The sequence below is a fragment of the Blennius ocellaris genome (assembly GCF_963422515.1).
Source record: "Blennius ocellaris genome assembly, chromosome: 1".
NCBI lineage: Eukaryota > Metazoa > Chordata > Actinopteri > Blenniiformes > Blenniidae > Blennius > Blennius ocellaris.
Window position 1 is genome coordinate 9,879,918 of NC_137650.1, and position 27,194 is coordinate 9,907,111.

The 27,194-nt window shown below is 42.5% G+C and overlaps 2 protein-coding genes across 3 annotated transcripts in view; both read left to right on the plus strand.

Annotated features, from left to right (window-relative positions):
- The first annotated feature begins 1,521 nt into the window (after positions 1–1,521).
- On the plus strand, positions 1,522–7,658 carry aktip (akt interacting protein). 2 transcript variants are annotated; one of them, XM_080507439.1, is made up of 10 exons: positions 1,522–1,655; positions 2,203–2,323; positions 3,324–3,535; positions 3,701–3,765; positions 3,968–4,068; positions 4,212–4,300; positions 4,566–4,664; positions 5,886–5,993; positions 6,121–6,181; positions 6,311–7,658. In XM_080507439.1, exons 2-10 carry the CDS (start codon positions 2,276–2,278, stop codon positions 6,416–6,418), a joined length of 891 nt encoding a protein of 296 aa, XP_080363565.1. In that variant the 5' UTR covers positions 1,522–1,655; positions 2,203–2,275; the 3' UTR covers positions 6,419–7,658. The 2 variants fall into 2 exon arrangements, with proteins under 2 accessions (XP_080363565.1, XP_080363564.1); XM_080507438.1 differs by having other exon boundaries at positions 1,527–1,655; positions 2,198–2,323.
- Positions 7,659–11,975: 4,317 nt separating this feature from the next.
- The window catches only part of chd9 (chromodomain helicase DNA binding protein 9), a 77,795-nt gene continuing 62,576 nt past the window's right edge, over positions 11,976–27,194 (plus strand). Inside the window, exons 1-2 of the mRNA XM_080494887.1 lie at positions 11,976–12,093; positions 20,391–22,058. Coding sequence (XP_080351013.1) covers positions 20,484–22,058 — 1,575 coding nt within the window. The 5' untranslated portion in view covers positions 11,976–12,093; positions 20,391–20,483. The remainder of the gene's footprint in view (positions 12,094–20,390; positions 22,059–27,194) is intronic.

Here is a 27,194-nt window from a genome sequence, read left to right on the forward strand (position 1 = left end):
AGAGTTTTATAATGCGTCATAGTGAGTTATGCTCAGTGGATACCGCCATTGTGGCCCACTTTACTGGAAATTCAGTTAGTCATATTGTGTATGTACAATTTTTGTCCAACATTTCATCACATTTCTCTTTATAGCTTTTGTAATAATTTCAAATCACATACAGATATTTTTGTGCACCTGTTTGTTGTCAATGACCTTTAATTTATGTTGTTTGTAATCACCAGTGATGTTGTGGTTAGTGCTCTCGCCTCATAATGAGAAGGTTTGAATTCGGGCAAGGTCTGCTTATTTTCCCTGTGTGGGTCTTCAGTTTCCTCTCACAGTCCAAAAAAACATCTGCAAGAGGTTAATTGGTGACTTTAAATGTCTGTGTATTTTCCCCCTTTTTGTATTTCATATTTTCATTCCCTCTGTCCTGACCATCCTGTGGTTATCCTGGGGTTATTTTTCTCCCTGATCCATCAAGTTCACCTTTTCTTGCCTGCTTTGCAGTTATTTAGTTATTCATTTATTTATTTACTTTGTGACATTTGGAACAATATTTATCTTTTTTTTAATGACTTTGTTGTGGAATAGTTTTTGTTTTGCAGAACTAATCAGTTTGCTTTACTGCTCTATTTTGTTTGAGGTTCCAACACTTGTGTTTTTTATTAATCAATGATCATTTGTGTCACTCTTTGTGGCTGTAAATGCAGTACTAGATATGGCATTTTGTGGTCACAACTAAAAGTTGTCTACATGTTAGACAATAAAATATCTTTTTGTGGTTGTGCTTTGTTTTTGTTTTTTGGAAGAGTTGCTAATTTCAAGCTGTTTTTTTCTCACATGTGTGGTTTTCTGTGTGATTGCTGGTATTAACTTTAGGTCATTTTATCACATTTAGAGTCTTTCTGGGGTCATTTTGAGGTCACAATGCCATGGGCATTAATTTATCACCTTGTTTCACATTTTATTTTTTCATTTGTTGAGCTCCTTTAAACACTAATAATAAGAATAATAAGAATAATAAGAATAAGAATAAGAATAAGAATTAAAAAAAAGTAAATTATCTTTTCTATTTAATGTAGGTTGCACTTTCTTTTAGACATTGTAGATATTCAGTCTGTGTGTGTGTGTGTGTGTGTGTGTGTGTGTGTGTGTGTGTGTGTGTGTGTGTGTGCGTGCCACTTTGGTCCACATCATGCTAATTTTGCCACCTGTCATATATCTTCTACTAGAAAGGAAAAATAGACTAAAACAAACACACACACAGCAAGCCAATGTTTCATCTAACACTTCCATTAAGATAGATTCAAGATGTTAATGGGTAAATTCATGAAGTAATTCCTGAAGTTTGTGTACTTGTTGATTAAATCTCAACAAGATGCAGATGTCCGTCACAAACGTTTCTCTTTAAAGCGCTCCAGCGCGTCATGTGACAGAAGAACCAACAAATCGGCTGCGAGAACGTTTTCCCCTTTCGACCAATCAGAATCCGCGTCCACGCATTAGAAACGCCCCTCCGGTGGCCGTCTGTCAAACTGAGTCGCTGGCTGGCTAGCATTAGCAGGGTTAGATGACATCTACAGGAATGGTGAGCACTTTCTGCTCAAATTAAACTGGTAAATACACCAACGACTCATTCAAAGGGACTCCGCAGACTTTAACTTGACACGGTGAGTAACGTCCCGATGCTTCCTAACGTGCGGGACCTAAAATTAAAGAGTTAAAAACCCGTTAGCGGCGCCCGAGCTAGCTCTTGAGCTAATGTTGTGCTCACTGTTGAGTAAGCCAAGAAAAACAGGTTGCAGCTTTTGTGTGGAGACATTAAGTTGAGTACCATCACCGTGGAAGTATAAGTAATCAGATTTACAACTGTCAACTGGAGTTACGTTGGATTTTGTGATATAGCGTATATTAATGTTGGCTGAGGTAGCACTGCGGATATGCAACAGCCTAGTTAGCTCAAAGCTGACCCATATGATAATGAAACAGACGTGTGTTTTAAAGCCATTTGTCACAGTAAATCTTCTTATATTGTTCTAAGGCATTGCGTTGTTTGTGCTCTTTCTTCGGGGATGAATTGTGTTCAGTTCCGATTGAGTCGTAGCATTATATTCGAGTTGAATAGGGGGTTGTGAGCAAGTGTTGTTGTTTGTGTCCCTTAGGTGCTGCAGAAACAATCATCCCTCTAACTTTTCTTCTGTTTTCCTACCAGCACAGCCTATGGCCCGGACAGCAGGTGTAGTGGGACCTACATAAAAAAAGGACACCCAACAGAACCTATGAATGAGTAATGAACTTAAACCCCTTCTGGAGCATGTCTGCCAACACAAGTCGTAAGGTAAACCTGAAGCCACTGAGAAGAATTAGCATTGTGTCACTGGACCGTACACAACCGGCTGTAGGTTGCTAATGTGTGGAAGCCTTGATTTTCCATTTACATCACAAGATGCCTGCATGAATTGCAGTTCAGCAATGTCAATTAGAAGCCAATTATACGGTTGTTTACAGTGTGATCTATACAAACAAAACGGGCTTCACTGACTGCCTTTGGGTTTGTCTTTTGTGAGAATAATGAAAGTGTTTTACTTGTACTGTATGTCACAATGCAATACCTAAATAATCAGTGTTTTAATACTTGGTTATACCTTATTTTTGTTAAGTTTTGCAGCTTTCAGTCCTGCACCTGTTCTGTAATGCAGTGTTTTCCCAGGAATCCTGCTGAACTAGATATATTATTACTCAAGTTGGGGTGTGGTCTCACACACACTCGTTTTCACATATACTGTCGACCGTTTAAAATTCAGGAACATCTGAAACATAAAACGTCCTTTGACAGCGGTACGACAACGTACATCTTTTAACGAGTGAGTTTGTGAGTGGAGGAAACATTTGGCATGTAGGTGCAATTTGAGGTGGAGAAGAGGCAAGATGACCTCGAGGTTCGGTGTTGATTTCTTTCTGCCTAGTCACAGAACTATTTCAGAGTCGCTTCAGGCATGTTTGAATGTGCAGATCAGTTTCATTAGTGTGCTCTCCTCTGCATGCGCTCATGACACACTTGTTGTCGTCAGCAATGTTGTCTCGAAGCCACAACATTGCTGCTCTTGTCATTCTCAACTACATCCATAAAATACAATGATGGCTATGCTTGAATAGTGCTCGTGTCTCTGATAAGCTGTGAAACCAGATGGGCCGAGTAACACGAGAGGCCGGTCGCAGCACATGGTCACTGCTCTGAGCCAAAGGGGAGCCCTCTCCAAAGGCCGCCACTCAGTCTGTCTCTTCTTGATGGGTCTGCATTTTTTTTTATAACCGTTCTCTCCGTTTCTGCTGAGCAGCAGAGATCTGACAACGAAGATCAGAGTGGGCACGGAGAGCAGAGAGCCAGCCCAGCCCGGCTGCCCTTTGGCAAAAAGCAGCTTCCTCCCATCCCTAAGAATGCAACCCCCATCACCAAGCCCACCTCTGCAGGGACTCCAGTCCAGTCAACCAATGGCTTACATGCTTCATATGGGCCATTCTACTTGGAATACTCCCTGCTGGCTGAGTTGTAAGTATCAATGCTGAATCCAGGTTAAAGTTATCAATAAGCGCTTCACATAATGCCATTTTTACGTTTCATGCACTTGTAACATGAGCATTCGATGAGTTTCTGTGCTTAAACAGTCACTCCATTAATGCCTTTTTCATGTTTGTTGTAAAATTTTTCTTGCAGCACACTCGTGATTAAACAGAAGCTCCCTGGGATTTATGTCCAGCCGTCGTACAAGTCTGCGCTAAGTAAGTAGCCTGAATAATGTGCCACTGAAATGTTTTGACTTTAAGTTGAAACGTTTCATCAGAGCTCATCCTTCATCTGCACGATTCACCAGGAAGCAAACCTGAATATACAACTCTCTTTTTTTGTTTTATTCTTGCCCGATTTTCCCAAAGAGGAGGTGGGAAAAAAAAGTCTAAAATGTCATGTCTCCCACTCTTTTAGTGTGGTTTGGAGTGATTTTCATCAGAAGTGGCTTGTACCAGGATGGCGTCTTCAAATTCACTGTGTATATTCCAGATAACTATCCAGATGGGGAGTGTCCTGTAAGTCCAGACAGTTACTAGTGTTTCAACTTGGATACAATTTTTTTTAAAAAAGTCATTATGATTTTTACATTCTGTAAATGTTTACAAATGAACGCTGCAAGTTTAAACCCTCTAATGACCTCCCCTGTGCTTCCAATCAGAAATTAGTCTTCGACATCCCAGTCTTCCATCCGCTTGTTGACCCTGTGTCTGGAGAGCTTGACGTCAGAAGAGCTTTTACCAAATGGAGGTTTGTTCATTTCTTTCATGCTAAAATGACTCCCTGGCTATATTCACGTGATGCTTTACAGCAATGCTACGTTTAAAGAATTGGCGTCTGCCATATTTCTATTCTAATTCACATGAATTATACCCACAAGTAGTTTTCTCAGATCTTGTGTCAAAGATTGAACTCTTAACTTCAGTCGTATTTGCAGAATGTGTGTTATAGTGCCACGAGTATACAGAATGCAAGACCTGTTATAAGCGATGTTGTCAAACCGTGTTTCTTACAGACGGAATCACAACCACATCTGGCAAGTCCTGATGTACGCACGCACCGTTTTTTATAAGATCAACACCACAGACCCACTTAATCCAGAGGCTGCTGTACTGTGAGTTTGAGATTCTTCTTTTCGTAATATCTGTTTTATAGCCTTATATTAAACCGTGTTGTGACAGTTTAGTTTAAAAAAAAAAAAAAGAAAGAAATCTGCTTTTTTTTCCTATAACTATAAGCAAGCGTGCACAATGCTCTTTTTCTCAAATGTGTCCTGGTGGCTGTATGACCCAACCTTTTTCAGTTGTAAACAAACTTGTTTCGGAAATAAAAACTCCATTTACGGAGTTTTTAAGGATTTACTAGTTCCTCGTTTGGAATCTTGAGTCCTCTATCTACATGAAACTCACACAAAGTCATGAGGGCATCTATAAGACTACGATTTCTACTTTTAACATCCGCAGTACCCTCGGAATAGTAAACTACTATATATTCTAGTATGTCTAAAGTAGCAGTACTGTCACACTTTGCTGTTGACTGTTTTATTTATTTGTCACCACCACTCTTATTGATTTGAACCAACTGTGCAGCAGGAAGATCAGATGAGATGTTTGCAGACTCCATCCCTTTCTGCAATCTGGCAGTTAATCGCGTCCGATTTGTTGAGACCCATCATCCTGGTGTATTAAATATAGCTTGCATTTAATGTCGGTTAAGGCTGCTCAATTAATCCAGTTTTAATCGTGATTATGATTTTGACTCCGGACGATCTTAAAAGTCATATAATGGAGGAAAAAGGATGATGTTGTCGAGGCAATGAGCGGGAGTTACTCGTTTCTTTTCTCTCTTCCTCTCCCACATGAGAGAGTAGCACACACACTGTGTCGCCCCAAAATACTTCCCGGAAACCCGGCCGCTCTACAAAATAAAGTTCCCCACCACCCCTCAGTAACTGGGTGAATTATGAACTTTACTGATCACCACAAAGTATTTATGTTGGACTTATTTATTGAAGTATATCTATGTCTTATTGTATTTTATTTATTTCTTTTCAAAAGATTGAGTGCAGTACAACAGTTTACTACTACATTACAAGATATTTTAATATATTTACCAGGAGTCTTTTTTTCAACATGTTCAATAAATGCTGATCCAGATTCAAAGACATAATCGTGATTTCAATATCGGCCAAAAATAATCGTGATTCTGATTTTTTTTTCCATAATCGAGCAACCCTAATGTCACTGCTTTAGTGACCTTTGCTCCTCTCAACAAGTCAAAATGCAGATTTTTTGTTTTAACGGCGTATAACCATGATTTGTCCCCATTATTGCAGGTATGAAAAGGACGTGCAGCTTTTCAAAAGCAAAGTGGTGGACAGCGTGAAACTATGCAACAGTCATCTTTTTGACCAGCCCAAGATCGATGATCCTTACGCAATAAGGTGTGTGGACGCTCTACGTGTTGTTATTCCAGTGGTCTTAAAAACTCTCCAACCTTCTGGCTCCACGTTATGAGACTCGACGGAACGACAAAAGACGCCGTCGCTCATCCTCTTCTCTTGGTTCTAGTTTTTCTCCGTGGAACCCTGCTGTGCACGACGAGGCAAAAGAGAGGATGTTTGCATACAAAGTAAGTCTTTTCAAAACAAAGGCGTGTCATTTTGGTTTACACGCAGGCGTAGCCTGTGGGTTTGACTGTCGGCACCATCAGTGGGCCTGCGCTTGTTATGAAAGCACTAAAAGCCTTTTGCCTCCTCAGCGACGGCCTGAGGACCACCACAAGGGAACGCCGGTGTCTGGGTTGTCTTGGGTGAAGCCCGGCTCGACCCAACCCTTCAGCAAAGAAGACAATCCTCCCCCGAGCTGAGCCTGCACTTTCCCGCCGCGGCCACCAGAGGGAGCCACAGCGCCGCCCGGCGTCTATGGATCCTGGGAACAGTTTGGGAGAACTTTCTATCCACCCTTCCACGTTATCGCTCGGCTTTAAAAGCTTTCGTAGGCATCTCCTCTAATGGCTTTAGAATAAGCGAAACCAAGTATGTATGATATGTAAATCGACGACAAATGGATGTCTCAGCAACCTCATTTAGGCTGGGATGCAACCAAAGCGCATCACCACTCTGATTCTCTGATCCACGCACATGTTCGCTTAGGTGACGGCTTCTTTCCCCAGTGGGCGGTGGAATGTGTGAGCAGAGCAGTTTGCATTGATTCAACGAGTGGTGCAGATTTCATGTCCGATTCCTCCTGTTCAAATTGGCTCAATACTGTTTTGTCAGATTTGGCACGTTGTCACTCGCAGCTCTGTGAAATCCTCAACATCCTGATCCACCCCGTGTCCATTACATTACCCAGTTAGGCTGGCAAGATTTGTTTTATATTTCCTGTTTGGCAAAAATCGTTTTTCTACTGTGTAACCCACATATACGTCTTACATAGTTCCTAATATATATATATAAAGCAAAGCAGGCAAGTATGGTTTTAAGTGACATGCTGAGTAAGTATGCTTGTTTTCATTTTGTTTGAATTTTAAATCCGAATGTTTATGTATCTTTTTGGTTATTAAAGTTTTTATGTAAATAATCAGTTGGACTTTTTAATAGACGCATCTGCATCAATGCTTGGGTTTTGATTTCCATGAACGTTTAGAGTTCCCTTTTCAGCTTCTTGCGAGTTTCCCAAAAATGCTGGAGTCCAAGTTACTGCAGGATTAGAAAGGAAAATGAAATGTTCCGATAAAGGTTCTGTTGTTAACTGGTGTCTGAGCAGCATTTAATGGGATAAATAAACAGGCTGCATATTTTTTATTCCCGAACAAAGCCAGTTTCTGCTTAATTGGCCGGCGAGCAATATGCAAATATTGTGGGTAACAAGAATGAGGATGTGTGGGGAATCTCACCAGGACGTGATCATATGATGACGGCGGATACGGTGCTCAAACATGTCAGACCTATCTTTAGCTGGAGAGAAAGGCGACGACGTGACAAAAGCGGTGTCCTCTTCTTGTGTGTGAGATTTGGCGTGCTCTCAACAGAACGAGTTATTTCTCCACGACATAGATGACCCAGCTGAACTCATGTTCACTGAAATCAATAAAAATGAATATTTGAAAAGAAAAAAGTCTTGTTTACCTTGTCATTTATTGTCTTGTGTAGTTGATTGAACGTGTGCGGTGTGGGCTGCAGGAGCAGAACAAATCTGGGTTCAAAGGAAATGTAATGGAATAAAGGTAAAACTGTATAATGTCTTGTGCATAATGAAGACTGATCCATACTGAGTAACTTCAAATTTGAGAAATGACTACATTTATTCTACTTGAATAGTGATGCATTTGAGTTTCACTTAGAAAATTGCAGTTATTTTAATAAGATTTTTAAAAAAAATGGCTGTAATTGACTTAATTTAGTGTAACAGTAAATAGTTCTACATTTACTGAAACTATTTAAGAAGTAAATATTCTTAGAAACTGTCTTTGCACTGCATCAGGATGCATTATGGGAATAAGTCATCCAAAACTTCAAGCAATGTTGTATCTGGATTTTACTTGCATTATTAATTGCACTATACTCCCAAATATTACAATTGGTTAAAAAAGAATGTGAGGCTACACTTTATTTATTCAAACAAGTGCTTATTTTCACTGTAATGTGAAATACAGTGTTTATATATTGTTCTCCTGGTGAACGCATTTACCATTTATATGGTTTTATGAGTATCTTCCACAAAAAAGCAAAAACTATATCAAACATCCAACGATACTAACGTAGTTACATCATTTTCAGTAAGAAGGAGAAACAACCACGATCCATAGATTAATGGACATGACTTTGAAGCCATTGCTGAAGGGAGTGGCACAGTTTTGATGAAATTGCTCCCAAAAAAAATTGACTCAGTCTTGGAATAAAACAAACAAACCTGCGTAGAAATATTGTCATACAAGAAAAAAAATTTTTTTAAACTCTCTTACATCAAGGGTGTTTTCACGTGATAGGACGTTATTTCTTTCCTTTGGTTTCATTCTAACTCACTTCACAACAATTAAGCAGCGTCTCATAATTCGAACCAATCAAGAAGCACAAATTTAAAAAAAAAAAACATATTGAAAATGAAATACAAGCAACGCTTTGTAAATAACTGACAATGTATTTACTTTTCGACCGTTTATTCAAATGACATTGAAACACTCATTTGTCTCACTTGGTTCCAGCAAAAGTTAATGAGTCAAGAATTCACATCAACTTTCTGCTATAGTGAATCCAAACGTATCATTCATAGAACCTGCAACATTACGATTTGAGACAAAGACATGCTACTAAGTGGCGACTTTTAGTCGCTTCTACAGTGATTTGTTTTCTCTCTTTCTGTGTCAATAAATTGCCAATCTTTGAAACCAGTGTTGAAAACGGTTTGAAATAGGATTTCAATAGTTCATATGCAAACACGCCAGAGACGTGTAATGTTTCATTGGAAAGTTAAGAGACTGTTATAAAGTGTTTCGGCATGAGCCCGAGTGTAAAACTGTGACTGACTGAATGAAACATCCACAGTGCCTCGGGCAGACATGGTGATAGTCTAGTCTATTGGCCCATTTGTTTTGTTTTTTCATTATAGAAAATATTCAAAGAGGAACAGCATCAAGGGATGAAACCTAAACTGTTATAAATAATATATAATGGTGGGACACAATATGTAAAGCTCTGGAAATGTCCTAGTTTCATTCAGAAAATGGTTGTGAAATCTGGATGAAAGACGATGAAGCTAAAATAGTGCCACTTGTATTTTGGTCCACTGCAGTTGCTCATGGTTCTGTTGAAAAGCTTATTAACACCATTAAAGAACCAGATGTTGAAGAGAAAAATACAACCGATGGGACATTTCAAACCTTATCCTGATGTTGACTTTCTTTATATGACTGTTTTAAATGCTATATAATCTGTTTTTTGGGTTTGTTTGGTTTTTTTAAACCACCAATTTATATTCCACTTTTTTGGCGGGATAATTCACTATTGTCGTTGTTTTTATTCTAATGATGTGTAATCCAACTTATGTATTAGTACTCTTCCATTGTGTGTTCTTTGTACAGTTTGTAACAGCTCTGAGGAGGTGTTATTAGGCTTGAAGACTTCAAATAAGCCCATCAGACCTTTATTTACACACATGCAACATTGTTTTTGTTTGCTTTGGGGGGCAGTTGGGAGTCGTTGCTCCGGGAGCCACTGGGCAAACGTGTGCAGTGGGATTTGAACGTCACAAACCAACACAAGCTGGAATCTCTAAACTCTCAACCAGTCATTCTCAACATTGGAGTCAAGACCCCTACAAAGGTTGCAGGATGAATTCATGAGGTTACCAAATTTAAAAAAATTAAAAAATAAATCTATTTAGATAATAAATATTAAATTACATGACCTTAACGAAGGAGTGGCTCCGCTCCAGCTCATGTGCATCAATAGATGTGACGCTTTACAGTCATATTTGAAAGTTGTCGCTGTGTATAATTTAAGTTGTTTGCACTTTATTTTCATTGAACATTTTGGACTAGAATTTGACAGTTGCAGATGTCGAATCTTTTCTTTGTGTCACACACGTCATCTCGTATTCATACACTGTCTCAAAATAAACCATTTCAGAAATACAGTACATGCCAGTTGTCTTGTTTCTTGTGTTTATTTTTTCCATCATGTTACACACCTTTCTGTTCTCATATTTATCATTTGCATACATATCCATGTTCATTGCTGTTCTATATATGTAGTTTTTATTGTTATTTTAATTATTCTCAAGTAAGGGACAGCTTCTTCTGGCTAAAGCAAGTTTAGCGTCCAATCAATTTCAATTTTAATCAATCAATCAATCAATCAATCAATCAATCAATATGTCTTTATTGAAATCGGATATTTTCTGACTACTGGCATCTGTGTGTGCACATTGTGCTAATTCATCAATCTGAATCTATCACATCTTTTAATCTAAGGAATTAAAGTGAATAGGAATAACAAAAGGAAACAGACAAAACACACTTCCGTTATTATATAAGTCAACATGTTTACTGGGTAAAGTCATAAAGTCATTGCTGAAGTCTGTGTACTGAGCAATGTCTCTGCTTGCATTGTGATTTCATTTCACTGCTATTTTCTTATTTGTGTTTAAACTGTGCTAAACAGCAACAACCACAAAAGCACACAAAGTCTGACAGAATTGACGTTTTTTGAAAGTTGAGAATAACAAAAACGCTGATTATAAGTGTTTATTATTGGTTTTCAAGTTTCCTAATAAGGATAAACAAAGCATAGCGTAACTCAAAGTACAACACCCATACACTCACCCATTCACACCTGGTTAACCTGAATACAATTCAGAGTTCGAATTACGGGGGAGCTAAGGGGAGCTGGGCTCCCCTCAAAGGGACCTGAGCTCTCCTGAAAGCCTAATTTGAAAAATTTAGGGGGAGCTCTAAAAACACTAAAAAACATCTCACGCATACCTATTCTACAAACTTGAGAGGTCTGATCGGAAAATAGGGCTCCCCGAAAGCCACGTTGTAATTCGAACCCTGATAAAATTAGACGATATATGCACATATATATACACACATATCCGGGTATCATGCAGATATAAGTAACAATGAGAAGAAAGAAAACAATAATGTTTTTACTTTCTAGATGTTATAACCTTCATATATGGTTTCCATGATAGTTGTACGAATTCCTCCATTTTTTCTTTGGCAATGGAGGTCAGTCTTTCCAATCTGAGAGTCGCTCTTCCAGCTCGAGGCCATAGTTCTCCTGGTATGCAGTAGCAGTAGTCCAAAAGCCCACACTTCAGTTTGTTTTGTACTATTTACAAAATGTTTAAGATATATTCCCAGTATACAAAGTTTGACACAAAGCGGAATCTTGAAATCAAATATCTCAGACATACTCTTAAATATATCATTCGAAAATCTTTTTTTTTTTTTTTTTATCTTTGAGCATTCCTCAAAAACAGTGAAAAACATTCCCCCAGTCTTCATGAATGGTCCGGGGGACTGTTGGTTCAAGGGCGGTGGGTAAACCGCAGTCGGCCACCAGATGTCGCTGTTCACCAGCGGTGGCGCGCCGCCCTCGCGCTGCTGTCACGTTCGCAGCGAGGAGCGCCTCCGCTCCATGTGCGAAAGTAAAACCTCTCCGGATTGGCTCTGGCTCGGACGCGGCCATCTTATGCACTCTGTCAACACGGCCACTTTTCGCGTGTTTACCGGGATTATTCGGCGGCGGCGCGGCGCCGGTCGGACCCCCGCCGTGCCCACGGTACGCGCGCCGGGGTATCCGGTTGGGGAATCCACGCGCGCAGGGCGCGTCGCGCGGAATTGTCGCGCGGCCAATCACAGCCGGAGTCACTAATATGCAAATGCGGTGTTATCGCGGTCACGTCAGCAGGCAGCGAGCAGAGCCGCTGCGCCGTGGTCGCCAGCAGGAGTACAACTAACAACACACTCACAACTTGGCCGATAACACTCGCGCTGCGTTGACGTCAGGAGTTGCGCCTCTCGTCAATTTCCAGGTAAGAAACGACACTTTTTCCTTTGCCGCTGTGGTCGTCGCTGTTTATTTCACGTCTCGAGCGTCTCGGGTTTTTCATTCAGAACCGGAGCTGTCAAATTCGGGACGGTCATCCGGTGGAGGGGTCGCCCTCAGCTGTCTGATGACACACCGCCTCGCTCTACGCTCTTATCTTCCCGGTTTAGGAGGCGACACCGCCGGAGTTGCCAAACTTGTTCCGTTTCCCTCATGTTCAAAAGCAAAGAAACAAACAAAACAAACGAAACAAAAAAAAAACCAACCCTCGAGCGATATGGCTCCGATCCTCCGGAGTTTTGACTCTTAATTGGAAATATCCAAGTAGTTTCCTCGGTGGTCCTGAACTGACAGCGACCGAGTCGGGAGCGCACCTCGGCTTTCCAACTGGAATTAAAGTGGGAGGACGCACCGAATCGTTTGGATTATCATGGACACCATCACTGACGACCTCTCCATCCATCTCCGGCCTCCCCTCCCCTCCCCTCCCCCCCTCCCCTTCTTCTCCTCCCCCTTCCTCCTCCTCCTCCTCGTCTTCCTCACTGAGCACCGTCACGACACCTATTTGAAAGCGAAGTGGAGGAGCGCGTGTGGACGCACGCTCCACACTTCTTTAAAAAAAACAAAACCAAAAAATATATATATAAAAAAACAAAAAACAAAACTAAACCAGATTTACACCATGGGTAATTTGACTCATCGGTGGGGTTTCCACTCCCGGTACAGTTGCGCGTAAAAGTCGCGCAACACATTGCCGCCTCGTCTGATCAGACGCAGCTCTTCGAGCAGGCTGAAGCCATTTCTGGGGGAGAGATGAAGAGGAGGATGCTGCTCACTTCAGAGGTCAGCTCTGTCTTATTCCATCACGCCAACTTACATTTAACACAATTGCGAACACTTAAACAATTATATTCAGTAAGGAAAACATAAAAAAAAAACACACAAAAAATAATAATTGCGGTATTTCATAAAGATTTGTATTTGCACGGTTTTATCTGTTTGGGAAATGTTGCTGTGAATTGGTTGGCGCGCAGAAGTGGCTTTTTGTGGGACTTTTTGGGGTCCCAGGACAGAATGGCGACACACACACACACACACACACACACACAGACACACACACACCACACACACACACACACACACACACACACACACACACACACACACACACACACACACACACACACACACACACACTGGTTGTTGACGGTGGCCATGAGTTACACGTGTCTGCTCGACACTTCCAGCGTCATGATTATGGAGGAAACAGCTGGAAAGCGACTCGAGGGCAGGTCTGCGCCTCAGGGCCAGATGGGTGGCGTTTAAAGGTTAACGCCGACCCTGGCTACAGAATGTGCTGCACTCAGTTTTTGTATGTGAGGAATGACGCTTTACTAATTAGGTGGTGAATGAAGCAGGACGACGATTTGTGAGCAAGCTGTACCTTCTGTTCAAACATCCAAACCATTTCAGTTCAGTCCAAAATTCATCTTGAGTGGGTTGGACCAGTATACCATAATAACCTTTAAATTTAAACTCAAGAGTTTTTTCTTTGTCCAGAGTATTCGTGGTGAAAAGGACTATATTTTCATACGTTACTACCGAAAATGACTACAATCTCAACATAAAGCAAATTTTAATGAAACCTTCTGGTGCAAAATACAGTTAAATGTCCCCAAAGAAACTTCTTCTATAGCTGCATGATGAGTGTTTTAACAAACTCACACTGACAGCGTGGTTTTGAGCAAGGAGCGAGCTAGTTTTCAATGTAACATCACCAATATCTCTTCACATCATACCACTTGAATTCTGACCGATGCCCACAATATGTATGCACCCCCCCCCCACCCCAGTTTGTCTACACCTACCTAGGAACCTTTTGCAACCACTGGTTTTTCATAGGACCTGTCAAAGTGGGAGCAACATGCGATTTATGGACCCTAACGCCTAACCCCTCACCCTAACCCCACGCCTGATCAAGAACAACAACTGCTTTTGTGTATTCCACGAGTTAAGGTCCAGTTCGACTGGAGGAAAGTGGACGCAGACTGTTTATAACTATGTTTATAACTAGAATCAATTTTATGGCATCGATGCCCTAACCCTAAATGTATTTATATAGCTACGACACCTTAACATTCACCACTTTAGTGTCACCTTGAAAGAAAAGCACAAATAATTTCCCGTAAGTGTAAGTAATCATCAATTCATTCATTCATTCACTGAGGAAGCTGGAGTCAATTCCAGTACAGCAGGGTTCACTCTGGACCACACCTCAGACCATCACAGGGCTCGTAGCGGCTCCACAACTAAAAAAAAAAACGGGTGATTGTGACGATATTTGTCATTGCCGCTGAGCAAATGAGAGTAAGACGGGTTCCTGGACAGCCGGCACACAGTCCAGTGACAACCTGCAGTAACTCTCCCACAGTGTCAGAAATTCCACAACCGTCAACTCACCAACTGAAGTGCAGCAGGAAACAACTGAACAAGTTGCACAGGATTTGAACGCCAAACAAAACGTTTGCAGGGCAGGGATGGCCAACTAAACTTAGTAAATTATCATTTTCTTTTTAATTCGTTACAGTAAGGCTGGGAGATATGGCCCAAAGTTCACATCTCAATATCTGTCTCTCAAAACTGCGATATACAGTATAAACTCAATATTTTTTTTCTCAATAAAGTTTTACCCCAAAGACAGTTCTGGATCAAAACCACAAACAAACTTTTAATAACCACCAGCTGCAAATAAACTCCAGGAAAATGTCATGTATTTAAAAAAAAAAAAAGGTTTTAAACCAGCGATGTCAAACTCATCTCAGTTCTGAGCAGTAAAAATACAATAAGGCACAAGCCTCCGCAAAAGTAAATGTTTCAGTACAAATAGATATAGTATATGCATGAAAATGTAATATTATAAAAACAATGTGAACATCATGCTAATATACATATTGTGTCCTGGAGCAAAATACAGTGAAGCGTCTCTTTCAAATGCTGCCGCAACTGAAAATGCAACAACGACTCCACTGTCTGAATTTGCACAGTCATGTCTCAGGCCGGACTGAAGCCTCTGGCAGGCCGGCTTTGGCCCAGGGACCAGATGTTTGACATCTTTAGGCTCATCTGACATGACTTGAAACGTTTGTCATATTTAAAGGTTGAGGACCTCATTGGGTCAGTTTAAACTTCATGGCGGCATTGCGTGTCGTGAAAATCAACGAGAAGTCAGTGTGAGATTATACATCAGTGCGTGGGAATTTTACTCCTATTATTAATTGATATGTAATTAAAGCACGCCCTGTGTTTAATATTCACCCATATGTGATCATTCTGGGTGTTTTTCTGAGCACAAAGACAGAAACCAGTAAGGACACGCTCGCCTCCTGTCCGATGTGCACAGGTCCAGAGGTGGCGGAATCAGTTTGACGGACGGGAAATAGAGAAAGGTAGCTCCTAAAAGTTTAATGCAAAAAGCTTCATGTCAATATAAACAATGTTTCCTTTTTCAATGTCGCATTTTCGGCAAATCTCAATATATCGTATATTTCGACGTATCGCTCAACCCTGCATTACAGTAATGTCATAATATTATAACGATAAAATAGGTTGAAAATGGGTTAAAATGACTGGCCCAGTAACCGCTATTGAATTACTTTCTGGAAATCTGTTTTGGAGGTCAGCAGAGAATCAAGATGGGGGCCTTCAGGTGCTCGTCTGTGTTTTATAGAGCTGTGGCAACAAGGAGCCTTGTTTATGCATCGTATCATCCAGCTCCTCCTCATAAGCGCATCGTTGTGACATTGCAGCGTCATTGGCCTTGCGTCTAGACGCAGATCGCAGTCGGCGTTACCATATGTCGCTGGACTTCACCTTCAGTCGGCGGAGCAGTGGAACGTGTTGTCTGCCAAGCTCATCAGAATCCACATTGGAAAGTGTGTCAAAAGGCACAAGCAAATAAGTGTGATAGCAAATAAGACACCTCAGCCTGGAGAACAGTCAGCCTACAGGTTCAGCCAGCGACTGTGTAGCTAGCTAGTCAAGCAGCATTAGCATCCAACCCGTTCAGCGAGGGTGAATTTGTGAAAACGCGCGTGCTGAAAGCAGCAATGAAAATGGCACGATGTTGTAATTGCACATATGTTCCTGAACATCTTAAATGTCAACTTTTTCATAATACATGGAAACAAATGGAACCACCTGGAGGTTAGTCCACTGTCCTTTATCTTGTCCGGCCCGCTCAAGATCAGATTGAGCTGCAGCGTCCCCTGGACTTCAATAAATAAAATACTTTTGCTCTACATGTAGTGCATTTTCCCCAAATTCCAGCTGTTTCTTTGTGAACGGCAGTCATTTTGGAGACGTATCATGAGGTCTTGGTTTGCTGGAGTTATTTTTCGTCAGTGAACCAATAAAAGCTCAAAGCAAATCTAAAGTACTGGTAATGATTATTGAGTGCACCTGAACATAAGCTCCACCCACCAAATTTGATAAGAAATAAAAGGAGTGGTCGGTGTTACTAGATGCACCTGAATGCATCACCCGTGTATTTGGGGCATGAAGAATTAACCCATAAAAAAAATAAACAATAACTTAGACGCGTCATTGTTTAATCTACAGGGTTCAAAACGAGTGAACGAAGTAGCGGCTTATATTGCAGATATTTTGCTAAATATGTCTATTAGGCTTTTTTAAAGTTGTACAGTGGTTAGCACTGTTTTCTCACAGAAAGATGACCCATTTTTGAGTCTTGGCTTGGTTTTTTCTCTACAGTTTCCTCATTAAATACAAAGGCACATGTGGAAGAATCATTTGCAAGCCCTCATCAGCTTTAGGTGTGATTGTGGTAGTTCTCTGATGCATTTGCGACCGGTCCTGGACACACCCTGGACACCAAATGTCCCCTTCCCCTCCCCTCACCCTCACCTCCACCCCACGCCGAGGGCCTAAGATCGTTGAATGCTGTTTTCCCAGCTGCTACAAGTACTTTAAACAAACAGATTACGTTAGACGACGTTTGTTGACTTAGCTCCTCTTCCACTATCAAAAAAGTCCATTAACTTATTTGTCAACATAAAATGAGACCATTGAGCTGGCTGTATTCGTGAGAATGACATTGTCATAGTGCCACACAGCAGTGTGCTGGTTAACACTCTTCCCTCACAGCCAGACTGCGGCCGATTCGGCAGCGCTTGTTTGGTTCTGACAGCCTTTCTCTGGCTCTTCCGGTTTCCTCCCACAGTCCAGGGTAATTGTCTGTAGGTGTGAATACGTGCTACTGTTTGTCCCTCTGTTTGCAGAAAGCAGGGTGTACCTGTGTTATTCAGCTGGGACTGGCTCAACGCAACACGACCCTCAGTAGTATGGAAGCAGAATTATAGATGGATGGGCATTTCTTCATATATGGAAGTATTTTTAATTAAAACCTGTTGATATTAGAGAAAAGCTCTGCAGTTGGTATTAAAGACAAGCATGACATCCATCCACCCATCCAGAATGCTTTTCTTTAATACCACCTCTAGCCTTTGAAACATAGTGTGTCTGTTTTTTGAGTTGTGAAAGAACAAACACTGTCAATCAGCTATTTTCTTCGTTTGTAGACAAAATGGCATTAAGCTTCAGTTCTTAATTCACGAGGACTTCGGTTATATATTATCTGTGATTTAATCCAATTTGGACATTAAATCATGTTGGAAACCCTTAGTTATAATTTTTGCTTCTACAAAGTATGAATGTGAAGGATAAACAAGTTTATAAAGTCTTCTTTTGTCAGTGATGGAAACCTCATCTGGATTGGAAGTGGTGTAAAACTTTCTGCTTGCTGGCTTTGCGTCTTGACAATCTTGAGATTAGTCATTGGATGCGTTGGAAATGGTCCTCTGAAGCATTCTTTGTAAATGACAGGCGTGAATTAAAGAGCTGTGAGCAGTCACGTGAGCTTCTAATGAACAAGGTGGGAAACCACACGCTGCACTGTGGTGAACTTGACGCTCGAGGCACCGCTCGTACTGGAAACAAGAATTCCTTCATGCCGATGTGCATGAATTTCAGTCAGACGAATTAGGAGGGTTGACAGATTAGCTTCTTGTTTACATGACTGCAGAAGAAAGATACAGCACTATGGAAGCAGACGTATCACATACAGTAGTTTGATGGTTCACATTTCTCGGTATAAGTTCTGTCTCGAGCAATTACCACAGTGTAATGTGCTTGAGGTTGTAGTAATTGGTGTTTAGTTTGAATTATTACTTTGTTTGTACTTACAGAATGCTCCATTTAAAAGTGTGATAAAGCTTTAGTAAAAAATGCAATTAAAACTGACCTTATATATATATATTGAGGGGAGGGGAGGGGGTGGGGATGGTAGCAATATCAGGATAACGGCACAAGGACTGAATATTCAGATTCTCAGGTCCAGCTAGTTTAGTGTCCACTCAGCTTTAAATTTGCTAAGAGAGCGTGTGTGTTGTACGTTTTTGCCTGGTTGTCCACTCATTAAGGTGTGTTAACAGTTAAAACCTGTCCGTGCACGCTGAGTCTTTTGCTTAGTACAGGGTGTCCGCTCGTTTCAGGATAGTTTGTCTGTAGTTTGCCTTATTACTTGCGAGTACCTGACCCAGTGCAGGACTGTGCCACAGGCTAGGATTTAGTAATGGCAGCCCGCAATTCCAAAGTGAATGCACAGGAAACACTGGATTATGTTTTTCTGCTCGACATTTCACTTCTTAAACCCAAACCAGGTCCCCATCACCGATGTTGCACAGGTCTTCTTTACGAGCACCTCCTCCTCCTCCTCCCCCTCCTCCTGTGTAAGAGGGTTGCAGCTACGGCCATGCTTTCGACCGAACACAGGCACGGCTTGATGACATCATCAACATGCGCTACCGCAATAGGCTGGTATAGTGAAACCAGCAAATGGGCTCATTCATATTACCATTTATACCGCCCACGTCTAGTGTCATGGTAGTTTCACATAGTGTCGCTATGACAACAGGGTATCCTCAGGAGGTACGACCCTCAATTAAATGCAAAACCAGGTACGAAAAGCAAGTAAAACCTATGGGAGTGGAACTTTCCCACATGACCTGCACCGGCAGAGTATCTGCTAGCTTGTACATGCGTGATTAAGGTTTCCTAAAATTAAGACGAGAAGAGAATAACTTTCCCTCTCTACTGAACCACTTCTTATTTCTGCTATTGAGATGCTATATTTGTGTGTGTGTGAAGCTCGCTAATTGTCTTTCGTGGGAGACATTTCTGGGAAATACTGTATTTCCTTTAAGTACAAATCGAACATCATTCTTGGAACTGTAGTATGAAGTATTTCTAATCTATGAAACATTTTCATGTGTATTGAACCACTTAACAGCTTGGAGATCAGCTATTAATAACCCCCCCCCCAAAAAAAAAAAACACATTGCTATATGTCATCCTTCTGTGTGCTTCAGTGCATAGCAAGTCAGCCTGTAATGACTGACCTGGGTATGCTTCTGTCATCCTGTCATCTTCTGCTGGCCTGTGGTTGCAGAACGCACGCACGCACACACACGCATGCAAATACACACACACACACACACACACACACACACACACACACACACACACACACACACACACACACACACACACACACACACACACACACACACACACACACACACACACACACACACACACACACACTTAAAGGGCCTCCTCTGCTGCTGTCCTTAGCTGTTGAAATTATATCAGCTGTCTGCACCTCCCACACATTCTGCAGGAGCAGGGCAGCCAGCTTCATTGCGTGTGGAGGTTGGGGGTAGAGGTGTATTTGTGTGTGTGTGTTGTGTGAGTGTGAAAGGGGTGGGGGTACAGGAAGAAGCACCTGCTGGTGGCTGGCGGTTGGTTAGCACCAGCTGCTTTGCTGCACACATGAAAGGCAGTGCTGATAGATTACTGACAGCACCAAATTTCTCCAGTAGCCTTCTGACCTCGCCTTTACCTGGATTTTTAAAGGCTTTTCCATGGATTTTTTTTTTTTTAACTTCAAATAGCCAACGAACATAGATCCGTGATGAAACAGTGACGAGGAAACAGATGATAAAAATACACGTGGAAAATTAAACCCGAGAACTTGTCAGGTCGCCTGGGTCATGTCCTTTTTCACTGTTTGTGGTGAGGTTTCTGCTGGATTGTTTTGATTAATAGCTTGTGTACAAACAGATCTGGTCTTGTTTTGCATCACAGAGTAAATCAGATATTTTCATTGGATTTTAATATACTGTTTTTCTCTTTTTGGGGGGGCAGGGACACACTATAATGGACATGCTGTAGCCCCGTGGACAGGCTCTTTGGGACCAGCTTGGATTCAAAGGTTCCTGTCACCCTCCGGCCGATGCCATGGACTTCTTTGACGACCCCAACCTCTTTGTCGGAGGGTTGGACGGGCTGGACGAGGATGGCTTCTCTGCGGCGCCATCGCTCGTGGATGAGCTAAACCTCAGCGCCGACTTTGAACCCCTCCAGGTGGAGCCACTTGGCTCAGGGAAGCAGCAAGACTTGATGCCACCGGTTTCTGCCCAACAAGCCATGCCCAGTTACAGTCAGCCAATGAGTCATTACATTGGCATGAAGGCACAGAATCCCCTGGGGCAGGTATTTTCTGGTTCTCCTAGCACAGGTGGTGGCATGATTGCAGAGCAACATGGCCAGTACCACAGTGCCACCATGAGCCAAGTGCCTCAGTCCAACAGGCTGTTCTGTAACAGCAGCAGCCCGATGTGGGGCAACCATGACCAAAATGGGACTATGTACCACCCTCTTTCTCAACAGCAGCAACAGCTCTGCCATCCGCAGCCGCAACTGCACAACCAGCAACTTCATGTCCAGCCGCAACAAGCACAACAGCAGCAACACCACCACCCATGTCACCGTCAACAGCAAGAGCAGCAGCGCAGAATGCGCCAACAGCAGCTGCAACAACAGCAAAGCCATCAGCAACAGCTGTTGAACCAGCACCAACAAATTAACACGCAGGCTGTGTCCCTGCAGCAACATCAGCAGCAGCAGCAGCACCACCACGATTTCTCCTTTCATCAGAGAGGTCAATCCAACACCCGGCAACAAGTCCTCCATAGTCAGTCGCAGGTTCATCACCATGCACAGTTCCACTCCAGGTCTCTCCTCAACAAGTCGTATTTGGACGGTCAAAATGCGTCTCTGACTGGGACTTGCTTACAAACACAGCAGCAACAAGCCGGCTACCAGTTGCTCAGGGGAGGTCAGGCCTTCTCTGGTTCACGACCAGAAGACCCCAACATGCCTTTTCCCATGCAGTCGTCATCCATGGTTCACACCCTGCCCCCCTGCTCTGTCAGTTCCACCAACGCTTACCAACCGGCTCCATACCCTGCCTACCCTGGAGAGCCAGAAATACCCGGTCTGAGTCAGCAGTCTTTGTCCTCAGCCTCTGTGTGTAGACCCGCCGCCACCACCGCGGCACCACTCGCTTCCACAGTGCCTGAGCTATCAGGCACAGCATGTCATTTTTCATCCACAGCACTCATGAGTCAACAGCACACTAGGGCCCCTGTGAGCCAGACAGAGGAATGTCCTTTCCGAGCCCTGCGCTGTTCTGAAGCCACCCAGGGAAACTGCAAGTCATCTGAGATGTTTAGTAACTCTATGGGGTGCTACCCCACCATTGCCAGCCACCTGCCCTCTGAGCAGCCTCAGAGCTGCGGGGTAATCAACACTAATGGATACCAAGGTTTGGGAGATAGTCTCCTGCCATCCGAGGCTCACGATGGAGACTTGGACGGCCTGGAACCTCCTGACCTTTTACCTGATTTACTACCCCAGCTGGAGGATGCTTTGAGGCAACAGGAGGAATCCAGCTGCTCGTGGGTCGACTCCAGCCAGGAGAAAGCACAGGAGTACAAGAAACTACCACCCATTGAGTACAAAGAACAAAAGGTAAATTTGACTATTTTGCTTCCATATTTTAAGCGCATTTGTAGCCACGATTGTGCAGAGGAACTGTGCATTACACAGGAATTCTTAATTCTAACACATGCATTGCAGTTTTCTCATTCATTCGCCGAAATGATCTGAACCAGCAACATGTTGTTTTCACGTGTCTCCCGTTTCAGCCACGCTGAATATAACGCTGCAGCTATTACAAGAACCTGCGTAGTCTTCCTGGTACATGATGGCACAAAATCCAATCACTCGTGTAATGTTTAACTAACTATTCCAGAGAGAACATGTGCTTGTCTAGTAGGAAACCTGCAATCAGCAGTGGGGTGGTGGGGGTGGGGGCGGGGGATGCAGTACCTCGGGCTGCCTGAGAGCCTTCTGAAAATGATAATGGTCAGTCCATCCAGGGCTCTCTATCTGCCCAGCACGCTGACAGCAGGTCAGGCCTGATTAGGCTAAGAGTGGCAGGAGTGTCTTCAGGACTTAGCTGTAAGCATACTTAGGGCTATATCAAGATGTGGGTCAGGGCAAGCCAGAGGCACTTGCACACTGCCTCGCTGGAGTGTGGGGGAGGTTGCACGCTGTTGTGGTTGCTGCCACAGTTTTCTTTTTTTTTTTTTTCTGTGCGTCTCTGTGCACGAGCGCATGTGCACGAGACAGAGAGAGAGAGAGAGAGAGAGAGAGCAAGTGGGTGAGTGAGCAGTAGGAAGAGACCGTGGTGAAGAAGAGTGGTTAGCACTCGAGAGAGGGGGGAGGGGGTCAGGGAGATGGAGAGGGCAGCAGCTCATGGAAAAAGACGAGAGAGAGAGAGAGAGAAAGAGAGAGAGAGCTCAGGAAAGAAAAGGGAGGGAAAGAGACAGAGAGGAAGAGCTGAGAGGGAGAGGAGAGGCGGAGGGGGAAGCTGAGAGAATGCATTAGCTGGCTGTAACAGGCTTCAGGCGGTTCCTGGACCTCAGTTGGCTCGTAACTTAGCAGCATCCAGGCAGCCTCCTGGCCCATGAGTGACACATGACCGGCAGCGCAGGCAGCAGACGTTTCATCACGGTCTGCACGCTTAATTGGGCATGTGGATTTCACCACATCTGTGTGTGCCTTCTTCCCAACATGTCTGTCAAGAATGCTGAGTGGTTCATACTAAAACCACAAATGTTCACAGTTTAGCACAAGACCTCTTTTGTTGTTGTTTCTTTTCTTTCTTTTTTTTTCTTTCAACGTCCATCTCTGCCAAAGGCAAAAAAAATAAATAAAATGCCACTGACAACACAGAAGTTTTGTCCGGCATCAGTCGTAAACACACAACTGACTGCAGGATAAATTTAAGTGAAATCTCCAAGTGGCACCACTTTTGAAAGGGAACCTCTCACCCTGAGCCAGAACACAACTTGTGTTGTGAGCACCTTCGCTATTCCCCACCACCGGGCAGCGGGGGAGCAGAGAAACCGGCGGTCCGCCTGAACCAGAGCTCATCCACACATGCCATTTGTTCATCTGCAAAAAGTCCTTGATTGAAACGGGGCCACAGACCAGAGCCATCTGAGCGAGCCTCTCCCCGTCTGTGTCAACATCCAGCCCTGTGTTGATGCTTACAGGCTGACTGTGCTATTCATGTGCACTGATGTGTGAAGAGTCTGCTGATAGTGTGTTTGCTGAACAGGCAAGGCATCGGGGGATAGCGGCCCACTCTTCACTCCCCCGCAGTGCATGTGGCTAATTAGTCCTTCCGACGCTCGTTGGTAATGGTCAGCTGCAGCTGTGGCGAGCACTCGGGGTTCAAGATTGATCATTTGCGTCAGGGTTTTTCATATTCACAGGTTAAATTGTGGTGGCCGGCACCACAGGCGCTGCTGCAAGGGATCTTAATCTAAATCGCCAGTTAGATTTTGGACTCTATGATTGAGCCCTTTTTAATATTTTTGGGAACACTTGCAGACTGCTCGCAGCTTTCTTTTAGCAGATAGTTCACCCTTGTTAAAAAAATAAAAAAAATAAAAAAATCAGGCACACTGAAGTGAGAGGCTTCCAAGCTGGATGCTGGTTTGTAATGCTTACATGCACTCTTGTCCGTCAGCCTTAATGCGGTGACTCGAGAGTAATCGCTTTGCCCTCTCTGCATTTGTTCAAGTGGCAGACAAAACAAGTGTAAGTGTTTCTAGCAGTGCAGTGAAGAACTGCTTCGATTCCCATTGACACATGATAATTATTGAGTTTGTTGCCTAAGTGTGAATGATGAAGACATGTTTTTATCTTCTGGTGATTTAATCTGTACCACATATCCTCAACTGGTTGTACAGACATGAATTGAACCATATTGCTATATTACATGTCTGGAACTACGGGAATCGGAATATCTGCGAATGGTGATTTTTGGTCCATCTACCCATCTTCCGTTATTAGCTGATATCAGGTGCAGGCAGCTCACCTCTTGCACTTCACAGGCCAAAGACAAAAACCTGCATTTTCACTTGCAGGTAGTTTAGACTTGTTTTTGAACCTCAAATGCAAATTCTTGGTGTGTGGGAGAAAACACGCATGCACAGGGTGAACATGCAAACGCTACACAGGAAAGGCCCGATCCAGAGCTCAAGTTCACGACATTCTCTCTGTGAGGCTAAAGTGCTAATCCACTACACCACCGTACGGCCTGACATGGTGCAATCCTGCATTTTTCTTAAGAGGGGTGTGACTTATTGATGTGTGTGTTGTCTTCGACTTGCCGGTTGAGGCAGACACAGTTTCTCCTCTTTTCTACTTCCTGCTCAGGTTTCTATTGATTGCCATTTTCAGAAGGTTGAAATGAGTAAAAATGCATTTGTATTTAAACAAATAATGCTGCTCCAATGGTCTTGGGGTATGATGATTCTCGCTTTGGGTGAGAGAGGTCCCGGGTTCGAATCCTGGTTCAACCCAATCCTGTGTTGTCGGCGGTGGTGGCTTCCGAGGTCAGCGAGGTGGACTTGGGATCGAAAGTTTGCACCCTTTGGTTTGAGTCAAACCAAAGGGTGCCAACTTTCGATCCCATGTGCTGATGTGGGTCAAACCGTTTGACCTACATCAGTCTTGTGCAGCGCCGCACCTCTGCACTGTCCCCATCTCCAATATTCAATATTCAATACCCAATATTTAATATTTAATAATCCTGTATTGAAAATATAAAGATTCATAAAGGATGTTTAGTTTAGGTTATGAGTAGAAACAACTCTTAAGCCTCTGGTCGAGGCTATAAATTAAAAACACATGACTCAACACAGTCATTGTCATGAACTTCCCCTTTGAACAAAGCAAATATTTTAAAAACAATGATTGCATCTGATTGGTCAGAACCCTTCTGCAATGAACGCAGTTTGCTAATGAAAAACACTGACAACAAATTTATATTAGCAGTAAATGGCTGCGGTGCAAATCCAGCTTAGTAATTGTATAATATCATGCTACTCTCTCCTTACTTGTCCACTGGTGCCGACTTCAGGTCAACATTGGTGGACTTTTTTAGCCCACGTGAGCCTGAGAGACGTGATGCTATTTGAAATTGCACAATGATTTTTTTTTTGTCAATTATATTTCTTTAAAAACAATTAAAAAAAGAAAAAGGATTTACAATTTGCATATTTATACTGCTTACAGCAATAATTTGACTCATAGGATGGACCATGCAGAAGATGTTTCGTAGCGAAGCAATTACTTTTTAATTGAACGGTTTAGTATAAACACACATATGGTTTATCTATGCTAGAAACAAATCTGAATACTTCACTTTAGTTTTGTTAATGTGATATCACCACAGCACAGTAGTCTCTGTACTAAACCTTTATTACAAGGGGTTCTCCAAAGGACTGTGTTTTGGCCAATATCTACCTCAGCTCGTCAGAAGAAATGACCTGAGAAATAGTGAGATACCATTTGATTTATGTTGGATAGTTCATTCTTATGTGTCGTGATTCAAAGTAATTATATATATATATATATATATGTCAAAAACCAAACAAACAAGGAAGAACAAGATTTGTGGGGCAGCACCAAAACGTTAGAAGTTTGATCACATTCAAATGAAAGGAAGCTGTTGGCCACACCGATTTCATTTTTAATGTTAAGACTTCAGACTTTTATAAGGAAAATGTATGAAGAATAAGACTTGAAAAGGATTAAAATATTGCAGCCCTTGTGTGACAGGTAACATATATGTGGACATTTTACTGTTGAAACTTTCTATTTTTCAAATCCTTTGAGATGCATCTCAAAATCATTTAAAACTGTATAATAAGAAAAAAACTGAAAGCAATTGTGTCAATAATAGACACGAAAGATCTTTTTGTTGGAGACGGGCTCATTCTGGTGTTTGTGAACGGCGCTCTCACAGTTTAACGTTGTTTAAGAGGGTTGCCAGATGTACAGAGCTTTCCAGCAGCAAACCAGGCTAAAGCACACTGTAAACGGGCCTTAACATGTCGGGGGGAAACAGCCAATCTGGCAACAGCAGCCACCACAGAGGTGCACCGCCGCAAGCGTCCTCAACATGTGACGCATCGTGGCAAAAACAAATAGAAGACAGCAGCACTACCTCAGACTCTGCCTCCACCATTAATACTTCATCTTTGTATGATTACTTAAAATAATTTTATGAAAAGGTCAGTGATGATCCAGGTGGAAACATCTTACCTTTTTGTGTGAACTTTGCCTGCCGGGTTTCAAGAAGCAACTCCTTACATCAACAATATAAACAGCAAACCTGAGACAGCACATTGAACTAAAGCACCTGGCGAGCCTTTCAAGGTATGTGGAGTAACTAAAACATCAAAAGACACGGCTAGTAATGGGCTGAATATTGCACTTTTTGGTCCAAGTTATAGAACTTTTCTTTGGGCAAACAAGTCAGGAAACAATCGATTAACTATGTGTAAATGTTTTTGCACTTTGAGGTACAGCTGAAGTTTCTTACCTCAGTCTGGCTCCTACCTCAGGTTGTGTTTGTGTTCGTACAAGAATTATGTCGACACATCTTCTGGACTTTGTTGTTCACAGTATACTGCAGTTCACAATGGTCTCCTTCAGGGTTTTATTTTATTTTAACTTGTAATTTGTTTGTAGAACCTACCTGGTATATTTTCCTTTGCACCTTAATGACTACTGTCCATTGTT